The sequence below is a fragment of the Arachis stenosperma genome, chromosome 9 (assembly GCF_014773155.1).
Source record: "Arachis stenosperma cultivar V10309 chromosome 9, arast.V10309.gnm1.PFL2, whole genome shotgun sequence".
Taxonomy (NCBI): Eukaryota; Viridiplantae; Streptophyta; class Magnoliopsida; order Fabales; family Fabaceae; genus Arachis; species Arachis stenosperma.
Window position 1 is genome coordinate 163,034,985 of NC_080385.1, and position 12,893 is coordinate 163,047,877.

General features: G+C 29.9%; 3 protein-coding genes across 3 annotated transcripts; 1 reads left to right on the forward strand and 2 right to left on the reverse strand.

Annotated features, from left to right (window-relative positions):
- The first annotated feature begins 2,820 nt into the window (after nucleotides 1–2,820).
- On the forward strand, nucleotides 2,821–3,288 carry LOC130950390 (glycine-rich protein DOT1-like). The gene has a single exon (XM_057878885.1). The coding sequence runs from the start codon at nucleotides 2,821–2,823 to the stop codon at nucleotides 3,286–3,288; it is 468 nt and encodes a 155-aa protein (XP_057734868.1).
- Nucleotides 3,289–3,851: 563 nt separating this feature from the next.
- LOC130950391 (uncharacterized) lies at nucleotides 3,852–5,503 on the reverse strand. The gene is made up of 2 exons (XM_057878886.1): nucleotides 4,684–5,503; nucleotides 3,852–4,609 (listed from the first exon to the last, which is right to left on the reverse strand). Exons 1-2 carry the CDS (start codon nucleotides 5,501–5,503, stop codon nucleotides 3,852–3,854), a joined length of 1,578 nt encoding a protein of 525 aa, XP_057734869.1.
- Nucleotides 5,504–5,620: 117 nt separating this feature from the next.
- Nucleotides 5,621–8,511, reverse strand: LOC130950392 (uncharacterized). Its single transcript, XM_057878887.1, has 7 exons — nucleotides 8,351–8,511; nucleotides 8,115–8,308; nucleotides 7,468–8,036; nucleotides 7,150–7,384; nucleotides 6,684–6,888; nucleotides 6,187–6,440; nucleotides 5,621–5,925 (listed from the first exon to the last, which is right to left on the reverse strand). Exons 1-7 carry the CDS (start codon nucleotides 8,509–8,511, stop codon nucleotides 5,621–5,623), a joined length of 1,923 nt encoding a protein of 640 aa, XP_057734870.1.
- Nucleotides 8,512–12,893: the final 4,382 nt, after the last annotated feature.

Genomic DNA, 12,893 nt, shown 5'->3' on the forward strand with positions numbered 1-12,893 from the left:
GGATTAAGATTGCGACTTGAGAGTTGAGAGGCATGCATGAATGACGGAAACGATGACCCAATGCACGTTACAAAGTCTCAATATAATTCAATTATTTAGACCCCACACTAAAATGGCTATGGCTCATATTACTCCACCATATATAGATTTTTTTCTATATGAGATGGAATCAGTGGATAACAATATCACTACAAAATCATTAATTGCAAGTGTCGCATGCATCTCGTGTCGCATTTATAAAAAATATCAACTATATAATGATATGTCTTCTTAACTCATAGTAGCTGTGTTACTTTAAAACATTAATTAATTAATTATACGAACTAAATGAACGTGAGTGTTTTAATGAGTTCTTTAAACAAATATTATATTAAAATAAATTTAAAATGTTCATCAAATTGTCGAACGAGTTTAGCCAATATATTTAACTATAATAATCATTGAGAATGGGTTGGGGGAGAAATATTGTTTCCAGTTTCGCCTCATATATACACAAAAGAGCTTATAGTTGTCGTTGTTGATTGGTTCTTATGAGGACTTCAGATATTAAATATTAATGGTTACTAGCATGTGAGATTAGTCCTTATAATTAAGAAATTTTGGGTTGAAATTCTAAAAATATTGAAACAGTGTATGTTTCAGTGTTCTATTGAATTTATGAGTAATTATCGAAACAATTGTAAGTAAAAATATTTTAGTTACAACAAATTTTAATTATTAAATTATTTTTTTAATATTTTTATTTTGTTAGACAAATTATACCTCAGATTCTATTAAAAAATTTAGATAAATCATCACTACACTACATTATTACTTTTATGTAGACTAAAAATTTAATATGGAAATTAATTTGTTTACGAAATAGAAATTTAAGAATTAATTTAATAATTAAAATTTATTGTAGAATAATAGAATGTTAGAAAAAAATCTTTAAAATTGACTCATGATATTAATATGTACATATTTATTTTTAGACAATCAAATATGTTTATTTTTTATTATATTCATATATTGAGTAATGCTAAGCAATCAATATTATAGTTGTTATTAGAATATATTATGATTAATTAGTACTCATTATTCATTAAAATGATTTATTAGATCTGAATATTTATTATAAGATATTATATTTTTATTATTTCGACTCTCTTAGTACTTATAAATATTTTTTTTATATTGTATTATTTTGCACAATTTCAATACATACAAATCTTTTTTTTACTATTCTCTTTTACTATTTCTAACATTATATTAGAGACTTGGTATCTTCTTTGAAAATGATAGGTTATTTTTTCTTCTAGTAAAATTATCATTTTATTTTTACACTTTTTCTCTATGCCATTTTTCCTTGCTTTTGTCACTCTTTTGATGCTTTTTCACCTCATCGATTAGTCTATCATATCTGTCTTGTGTCTTTTCGAGTCTAATGAATCAAACACCACTATCATTCGCTGCTTACTTATTCTCCTGGAAAAATCATATATTTTTGGTCACCTTTTAGCAGTTCATCATCCTCTGCCATTTTACCATCTCATCGTAGTTTACCACTTTTCGGTAGTTTTTCGACAGTTTGCCATCCTTTTGGCAATTTCTTTTGCGCTTTTCTTGTGGCAGTTTCATTTGCGCTTCGTTACGGCAGCTTCATTTGTGTTTTTCTTCCGGCAACTTCGTCTGCGCTTTTCTTGCGACAGTTTCGTCTGCGCTTTTCTTGCAGCAATTCTGTCTGCGTTTTTCTTGCAGCAGTTCTGTCTGCGCTTTTTTACGGCAGTTTCGCCTGCGCTTCCTTGCGGCAGTTTCATCTGCGCTTTCTTGAAGTAGTTCTGTCTATACTTCCTTGCGGTAGTTCCGTCTGCGTTTCCTTGCAACAGTTTCGTCTGTGCTTCTTTCTAACAGTACCGTTAGCACCCATTTTATCAGTTTATGCAATTTTTTCATCTCATTGTTTTAAATAAGTTTCAAACTCAAATGATCACTTGAGTTTAGATGTTAAAATATATTATGATCAATTATCATTCATTAGAATTATTTAGTATATTTGAATATTTCTTATAAGATATTATATCTTTATTATTTCAAATTTTTTAGCATCTCTAAATACTTTTCTATATTATTTTATTCCATACAACTTAAATACGTACAAATATTCTATTTAAAAAAGTCTAGAGGCCAGCAATTTTTGTGTTTTGTGACCAGCACTTAACCATCAAAAGAAAAATGAGTGATCTTCTACCATTGGATGTAATATTACATTATTAAAAATATTATTGATAGCCAATTGATTATTATAAAACACAAAAATTACTGCCCCTAACACTCCTAATTTTATTTGCTGTTCTCTTTTATTTTTCTAACAATAGTAACTAATTTCAGGAAACACTATAGTTATAGAAGATTCCTAAACAAACTCGATATGCAGCACACTAAAAATAAAATTTTATTGAGTTTGATTTTTTAATTTTTTAATTGAATTTTAAATATTTTTATTTTAAGAGAGTCAAATATTTTTTTCTTCATATTCGAAGAGAGTTATTTTTTTTTTTGTTGTTGCAGCGACATCGACTCCTAAAATTTTTTATTATATATTTTATGTTTACGAATACTCATATACTAATTAATAATCAAGCGTGATGAAATAGACTATTATTATTATTATTTCTAAATAGAAGAAATAAGTGTAAATCCAATAATGTGATATTGATAGATTAATAATGATTTGTGATGGGAGTTTTCTATAAAAAGGGAAGCAGCTCTCAAAATATTCATCAACCACATACAATAATTTTCTATCTTCACTCTCACTCTCTCTTTCAACTTTCAAAAATGTTTGGAGCAGCGTCTAAACTCGCTTCTGCCGCTGCCAACACTGTCACCGATGCAGCACAAGCCGTTGGCCACGCCGGATATGAAGTTGGAGCCGATGCTTCAGGCGTCGTCTCCGGCGCAGCAAAAACCGTAGGTCATGCCGGATACGAACTCGGAGCCGATGCTTCCGGCGTCGTGGCCGGAGGTGCAAAAGCTGTGGGCAACGCCGGATACGAAGTCGGAGCAGATGTCTCAGGCGTGGTCGCCGGCGGAGCTAAAACCGTAGGCAACGCAGGATATGAAGCCGGAAAAGTAGTGTCAGGCGTGGTGGCCGGCGGGGCAAAAGCGGTAGGGCACGCTGGATACGAAGTGGGAGCGGATGTTTCGGGCGTGGTGGCCGGCGGAGCCAAAGCTGTAGGGCATGCGGGATATGAAGTTGGAAGAACAGTGACAGACGCGGTTACCGGCGGTGACAAAACCGATTAATTATTTGATTAAGCATGGATATGGATTTCGATAATAATCCTACTATGTTTGGTGGAAAATTTCAGTATTGTGTTAATTATTATTAAGTGTGTGCTTATCTCTGTATTAAGTTTGCTCTATGTTCATCCATAATTAATAAGATCCTATTCAATGGCTTTATTATTATGATGATGATGACGACCACAATGAAACTGTCACGTATGTATGTAATTGCTACGTTGTTCTTCTACATCTTTCTCTCTCTCTTCTTCTTTTCTTCCATTTTAGGCTTTCTATATAAGTTTAAAACTTTGGATAGGTGAGTTTAATTATTTTTTTTCCCTTTTTAACATGTAATAGTATATGAGCCCGTGCTAACCACGGAAAAATTTATAAAAGTAAAAAAAAATTATATGCTTCGATATTTAAAATAAAAATACAAAATAATTATTATTTTAAGAAATTTATAAAATTATTATCAAAATTAAAGTTTAACTTAAAAGTGAGTAATAATTATTTTATATTTTTAAGGTAAAATAATTCTCTATTGATATAGAATTTAAAATAAAATTAAAATATTTATATTAGAATACTATTTTTTCATAGACTTCTCTATAAACAACATTGATGGTTAAATTTGCAGACATTTTTACGTGATTCATAAGTAAAATTTTTAAACCTCTCTTACTCTTAACTCTTAAAAGTGCCACATATAGTTGGCCATGTATAAAAACTGGTTTGGCCAAGTACAATCTAACATGAGATAGAATTTGTCCTTGAGACTTATTAATTGTCATGGAAAACGATACTATTATGGGAAACTGTCTTCGTTGGAATCTAACTATGACGGTTTCATTTGTTGGTACCATATTCATTCTTGGAATCAAAGCAATATGACCAACATCTTTACCCGTTAAGACTTCACATTCTATGACATGATTTCTAAACTTCCTAACTTGTAGCCTTGTACCATTATAAAGACCACTGGATTGGTCAATATTTCTCAGTAACATCACCGGAACACCAACCTTGAGTATAAATTTACGTGGAGGCAAACCAGTGCAATTTATGCTATTTAGTAATTCAGGACCATAGAGATCTAGTTGACTCTCCATATTTCCTTCATCCATACGAATGGAATCTGAACTAAGATATAATTTTTTCCCTCCAGGAATGATAGCCATCAGATGGTTGTTGATCTCTTCAACGATGTCTAGCGTGAGAGCCAGTATAGTTCTTGCTTTGAAAAAATCATTTGAGGACATGTTTTCTAAAATATTTGGATAAGAAAAACGAACCAACTCATCAAATGCTTGGTCCGAAGAAGGAATAACAATATCTCCTGAAAGACATATCTTAGATTCACCATCCATATTGTCACTATTAGACCATCACCAACTTTCAATAACCACTCACCAAATTGCTCTGTCTCATCTTGATCTGAAGCAGTCGTCCCTATAGAGAGTCTCATGTTTTTTGTTAGTTTGAGCACCTGACAAAACTTCCAAAGGTAAGACGAATTCATGGTTGAATGAACGATATCTTGTCTCGATCCTCGTGAAATGACAGGAAGAATTTGTCTAAAGTTTCCACCTAGTACAATCACTTTTCCTCCAAAGGGCAAATCTTTGCTATATGTTGGAGAACACCTCATTATATCACCCAAGCATTTATCAAGTGCTTCATAATAGTACCTACTAACCATTGGAGCCTCATCCCAAATTATAAGTTTGGCTTTCAACAGTAACATTGCTTGAGGGGAACCATGTTTGATGTTACATACAGAATTCTCAGTTATATTCAGCGGTATTTTGAACCTTGAATATGCCGTTCTTCCATTGGGAAGAAGTAAAGATGCAATACTACTCGAAGCAACGTTTAACACTATATCACCCCTTGAGCGAATCTCAACAGACATAAGGTTCAAAAGAAATGTTTTTTCAGTACCTCCATGACCAAAGAAAAAACCCCCTTCCTCACAATACACAGCTGTAACAATTTTATCGAATGCATATCTCTGCTCAGGTGTTGCGTTAGCTAACATGTCTGAGGCATTTTTCTTTAAATCATCCCTGTTAAAGTTTAGCTCTTCCCTAATAACCCTTTCGCTTAACAAAGAACTATCAACTTCAGTTGCTAAAGGCATAGGAGGATAGTCTTTCAAGGTTTTACCATAGGAATGTAAGATCTTGTCTATATCCACTAAGCACAACTGCTTAATCTCATCATCTGACATTGTTAACTCTGTATATTATACGATACTGTAAAAATTCAATCAAACTAAAAATGATCAATAAGAAAACTTTTATCATTGTAATTAATATAAACTCACCCCTCATGTCATCACGACTCTTTATCGATACAAAATATCATCTGAGAGTTCATGCCAACATCTATCACAGACATGTTCTGGTCTTGAGATATTGTTGGATGTTAATAGAATGACAAATAACCTCCTAACATATGATCCTGAGGCCCATGAGCTTGCTTCCTTAATTGCATCAACGAATTCTTTGTCATTTTGCAAGAGTCCAAGGGCAAGGCATGCATCTCTATACGTAGCATAAATTGTTCCTCCTACTGTTCTTATATCGCGAAAACTCATACATCCTCTTTGAGTATTCAAGAGAAGTCGTTGGTAATATTCTTCGATATTTGCTGCAAAAAACTTTTAAGTTGTTAAATGGATTAAGCTACACTATTTTAATTATTATAGCTACACATCTGCATAAGAATAATTTTCTTAAAAAATATAAAAAAATAAAAAATTTTATAATCTACAAATTATAACTGTTGAAAGTTATTTGAACATTTATTTCTAGTGTAGATAAATCGAATAAAATGGACGTGTAGAACAGGCTGTTAAGATTTTAAATTTAAATCATTAAAGATCAAAATTGAATATAAACTCGTCATTACCTGTAGGTACATGAGTCAACATTCCAATTGCGAAGCCTTTCTTTCGAGAAAACCACTTTGAAGAATCGTCCTTCCAAACAAACTTGGTTGGAAACTCAGCATAAGTCAGACTTCGAGTATAAGGATATGACATGTTCACCGCTATCCATCCCAAAAATATGGACTTATGAGATATTGCTCTTTCGACGATATCATTCACATTAGAAGTTTCACCATAAACTATAAGTTGATCATCCTCCAAATGGAATGGAAGTCTAATCACAAATGGTTATTTCTTTTGGATTCGTATCAAAATAGACGCCAGACTGCCTCACATGCCGAAATGTAAAAATGATCAATAAGAAAACTTTTATCATTGTAATTAATATAAACTCACCCCTCATGTCATCACGACTCTTTATCGATACAAAATATCATCTGAGAGTTCATGCCAACATCTATCACAAACATGTTCTGGTCTTGAGATATTGTTGGATGTTAATAGAATGACAAATAACCTCCTAACATATGATCCTGAGGCCCATGAGCTTGCTTCCTTAATTGCATCAACGAATTCTTTGTCATTTTGCAAGAGTCCAAGGGCAAGGCATGCATCTCTATACGTAGCATAAATTGTTCCTCCTACTGTTCTTATATCGCGAAAACTCATACATCCTCTTTGAGTATTCAAGAGAAGTCGTTGGTAATATTCTTCGATATTTGCTGCAAAAAACTTTTAAGTTGTTAAATGGATTAAGCTACACTATTTTAATTATTATAGCTACACATCTGCATAAGAATAATTTTCTTAAAAAATATAGAAAAATAAAAAATTTTATAATCTACAAATTATAACTGTTGAAAGTTATTTGAACATTTATTTCTAGTGTAGATAAATCGAATAAAATGGACGTGTAGAACAGGCTGTTAAGATTTTAAATTTAAATCATTAAAGATCAAAATTGAATATAAACTCGTCATTACCTGTAGGTACATGAGTCAACATTCCAATTGCGAAGCCTTTCTTTCGAGGAAACCACTTTGAAGAATCGTCCTTCCAAACAAACTTGGTTGGAAACTCAGCATAAGTCAGACTTCGAGTATAAGGATATGACATGTTCACCGCTATCCATCCCAAAAATATGGACTTATGAGATATTGCTCTTTCGACGATATCATTCACATTAGAAGTTTCACCATAAACCACAAGTTGATCATCCTCCAAATGGAATGGAAGTCTAATCACAAATGGTTATTTCTTTTGGATTCGTATCAAAATAGACGCCAGACTGCCTCACATGCCGAAATGTACCTACAATCATAGTAATTCCTAATTTCGTCAACAACTTGTGTGGCTTCTGACGGATCACCAGTATTGTATAGAGTAGCTGTTACGCAGTCATTATCCTTGTGTACATACTTAAACAGATACTTAATAGAACTCGTTTGGCATGTGTATTCCATATTTATGTGGCACCCGAACTTGAGCAACAATTCTGGATTATACGAAACAATGAACTTATTGTCTAGTACACATTCCCTTTTCTTCACTATTCGACCATTATCAGTACGTCTATATTTGGAAAATCCGGCCTCATCAATGAGTGTTTGCTGTCTAAACTCTTTAGGATAGAACTTTAAACAAGATTCATTCTTCATGCAAGGTGAATTCTTGTTGTACGGACCACATGGACCATGTACCATGTAATTTTGAAAAGCTCCATGTAGATTTGGCCTTTCATTTTCATAAGGAATCTCAGCTGTTATATGTTTGTATATGTCATCTGGTGTTTGTGGCTTGAACTCGTTACTCATGAATAAAAGGATATGTGCATGCGAAAGCCCTTTCTTTTGAAACTCTACAGTGCAAACTGAAAATTGAAAAAGACAAATGAGTAAAGAATTACAACATAAGATTTTAATAAAGCATTGCATAAATACAAACTTACATCCTAAAATTTTGTCAAAGATTTTTCTCTCTTTTAGGTCATCAATCAAACTATCAAACCTGATCTTGAAAACTCGACATAATATATCAGGATGGTCTTCTGCCTTCAATCCAATGGGAGTCACTTCTCTTTTTATCTCATCCCATTCAGAGTTACAGGTCATGGTGATAAAATAGCTAGGATATTCTGCATATCTGCAAATTGAAAATGCATCTTTACAATTATTCATCATATACCTAGGTCCACTGGTAAAAGTACTGGAAATAATGATTCTTTTGCCAAGCCTTACAGCATCTATATCCCCGTTTATAAGATTTTTATGCAGACATTTGTATTTATCAATCCTCAACTGTGGTTGTTTACACCTAAAAAATTTTAACCTCTCTGATTCCACCATTGTGTAGGCATCTACCAGAAACTGTTGGAATAATCTCTTTGATCTCAGAATTAGCGGAGATTCACCTATCCTTTTCTATAGTCGAAAAGCAAAGAATTGTTGCAAAGTGATTGTTTTGTTTTTCTTTGTAGGCCTAGCAGAGATATAATCTGATATTGCAATACCCAAACGAAATCCATCCTCTCCATACGGAAACAACAATGGATATTGCAAGGTTAAATAAGATGGATGAAAAATATCAATCCGCTGGAGCTTTCTAGATTGACTCTATATAAAAATATCTCTATCTTTGCTAAGTTGTTCGACATCACCAACAATCAACGCAGCCATTTCAGATATAGATGGCAAGTTGTATGTCCTGCCATCTGTAGTCCTTTTACTAATTAACTTAAACTTTATGTTTGTGCAATTTTTCTGTTGGTACGTATCTCTTGCATAGTGAAAACTCTTTTCCAAACTATTATATTTGTCTAGTATGTTTCTTAATATTGCCACAATTTTTCTATCCCGCTCATTTATAGCTTCATTGGAACTACAAAAAAAAATTATGTTATTTTCTCTCACAGATAAGAAATAACTAAAAAGTTTGACTGGTTGCATAAAAATTACCGAAGTGTGCCTATTCAATTATCAATATCATTTTCTGTTTCATAGATATATAGTTGGGCAAATGTTGGTCGCAAACTATCAGGAGGAAGTAAGCTACCAATGCTATGGTAGTTTTGACCTCCAAACTTAAAAATTGGAGGAGCAGTCCCATTGTTCACCCCACGGTCAATTTTTCCGGCCATTGATGTAAAACAAAATATTGAATTAAATGTCCTTAAATTTTTTAGAAAATGAATACTTCTTTGATCTCCTCCAGTATAAAGCTGAATGAGCTCATCAGGAGGCACAGAAAGTAGAGGAAGCTCGATCTTTCCTTCCATACAACATAATAAAAACTTTGGTTGGGGCGACTGTTTGGATTTAGCAAGCCTTTAATTTTTCCATACCACATCCATGCTTTACAGTGTTGACATTGATAAATAGGATTTCCTATATCCCAGACATCTGCCGATTGAACTCTCTTTAGATACCCAGTTGTCATACCGATGCAATTTAGTCCATGATGTACACAAAGATACAAATAAACATACAGATAAAATTTTTACATACCGTCTAAGGTTTCTGAGGATGGTATAAAATTATCTTCCATATTCCATCCAACATTGAATCATCATAACCATTCAAAACTATAATAAATAAAAATTATAAAAAATACAAATATATATGTTGATGTATTATTAATAATTCATATCTCTTGCAAACTACAAACCTAATTTCTTGATATAATGAGAAATTACCTTCATCATCAATAAAAAGGTCAACATTTTGGCCACTTTGTGTGTCACCGCTTGGTGGGTGAGTCTTAACAGTCAATAAATTTACATCTTTATAAAGTTGTTAATAGCCACCGAAGCAATAATAGAGGAAGATTGTCTTTTTTGCACCCCAATTATAGAAGAACTTTTTTACAAAATGTTCAATTTTATTCAATTAAACGTTAGACACTATAAGAAAGAAAAGAATATAATAATGATGATCATCTTTTCTAAATTACTTTTTTGTTAGGCACGATCTGTGGAAACCGTAGTGTGATGGAAGCTGATTTTGCGGAACGACTTCCGTTAGATTATTGGCGAGTCCTTGTACACTGGAGTATGCTAGAATTGTAATAAATCTATGTTATATAAATGATTTCCGATTAAGTATATTTTTTGTTAAATATTGGTGTATGAATCATTTGGCAATCATTAATTATACGTACTATTTGTTAGCGCGGACAGTGGAGTTCTTGTCAATGAGGGATCCGTCCGTAGAGTTAAAGATTTAGATCTTATCTCTGATGTAGAAGGTCTTACATAATTAGGAGGAGTATTTTTCTATCTAATTTCATGCGAGGCACAGTGTACACCATACATAGATAGTTGCGTCCCTATGATTGAGTAATGAGAAATATATAGAAAATTTTCGTCATTAAACTGATATAAATTAAATTTAGATAAATATGAGTCGATTACAGTGAGAAAAATGTCACCTTTATCTTCACTGGATTGTAAACTGAGAATATTAGATTAGGTACCAGTTTCTCGACACACTGTTCTTTGACATGTAGTAATATGATGTACATTTTTATGTACGTCAAAATTTGTATTACTGTTGTTCTTCGACACTGTTAAGTCAAGAAAAATAAATGAAACACAAATAATAATTATTCAATTAACTAATCTTATATTTGATTTTATACAATTTTAGTAGTATACTTTCGTAGTTAAAATTATTTTTGTATTGATTTAGTTTTATTGAATTATTTTTTAAATTATTAAACTAAATCAATGAGTATTTATATCATATTATTTAAAATATACCGAGTCATGACTTAAAAATAAATACAATTTAATTTAAATAATAAATAAAAGTCTAAATTTAAATATAATTTTAAAATTTTAATTTATTTAAATCGAGTTAAATAGATCTACACAAAAACATCAAATTTTATATTTTCCCAATTAGTATAGAGTTTTATGTATTAATTTAGATTAAATAGTATATTATTTTAAATTATGACAAAATATATCTTAAATAATATTAAATAATTAATTAACCTAAATAGTACATAAAAATTTGAAGATTGCACAGTTTTTATGTAATTTATAGCTTATTAAATATGAATTTAAAAAAATATAAAGATGAATAGTTATTTACAATTTTTCAATCACTAAATTAAAATATTTAAAAAATTATGTATAGTACAAACTATTTCGCTAATATTCTCAACAATGATGATAGTTTAAACTGTATTTCATTCTTATAAAAAAAATTAAAAAAGTTTCACAAGAACATTTACCAGAAGCACAAAAAAAAATCATACTCATTATCATTAAATTTTTTTCGTTTTTTTACCAAAATTATCCTTCGACTTAACCTTGCAACCTTGGATTGTGTGACTAAAGTGGGATACATTATCGTTGTTAAGTCACTTATCTACAATGTACTTCTCCCGCAACAATAAGTTATGAATACAAATTTTTAAATTTTAATACTTATTTTAAAATTAAATTTTAAATATCCATTAACTTACAATACTGATTATTTATTGATTAATTTATAAGGTATCATTTTTTACTTAAAAAATAAAAAAACTTAATTTTTAAATATGTAAAAATATATTAATAGTGATTTTTAATTCATAAATTAATAATCTAATTAAAAGGGGTATATATATATATATATATAAAAGCTAAACCAATTTAAATATATCTGTCTTAAGCAAACTAATTTTTATATTATATATTATTAAATAATTAATTAAAAATACACACTCATGCACAATAATTTTTAAATTTTAATTTAGAAGTGATTAATAAATCACATTTTTTAAATCAATGTATAACAAAAAAAATTAGTTAAAGACAAAATATTCAACATATAATAATTTTAGTCATTTAAAATTTAAATATTAAAAATTGGATTACGTATTAAAAATTAAATACAATTTTGTGTATGTTTCAATAATAATAATAATAATAATAATAATAATAATAATAAACTTTTATAAGGTAGTACTGCATATTTTCGTGACATGTAATTTTTAAATTTTATTTTATAAATAATAAAATATTTTTTTTGGATAATTAGATTAAGTGAATAATAAAAATTAGTATCCAAATTAATAAACTTTAATCTATCTGATAAAAAAAAATAAAATTTACATAAAAAAAAATTGTTGGAGATTTAGTTTTTTTTTAAGTCAAAATGATATTGTTTAGAGGAGTTATTAATAAACTGGAAATCCTTTAAAAAAAGGGACCAATTTTAACGGTTCATCGATTAATCACATATTTGATCAATTTTGTAATCAATTTTTTTGTCAGACGGTTTATTCATAACATCTTTTAAGCCATTTTTAAATTTTATAAAATTATTTATAATAATTACAAAATGTGCTCATAAAAAAATTTTAAAATTTTATAAAAATATTTTATTTAAAATTGTTAGTAAAATCTTAGTTATACCCAGTTTCAAAATAAATAATTATAATGATATTAATATTTTATATAACAGTCCATACAAAAAAAATTAAATTTCATACAATTATTTTTCGTTCATTTTTAATAGCTCATAAATACAAAAGAATATTGTACGAAATTTAAATTATTTTTGTATTAATTTTTATATAAAATACCCATATCATTATAATTATTTAAAAGTTGCATATAATTTGAACCTTATGAATTCAATTTACTACGTATTTACCTAAATCGAATTTATTCAATTCAATTTATATCGAAATGCAAATTTGATTTATTTAATTTAATTTATTTTTGTATACGATATGA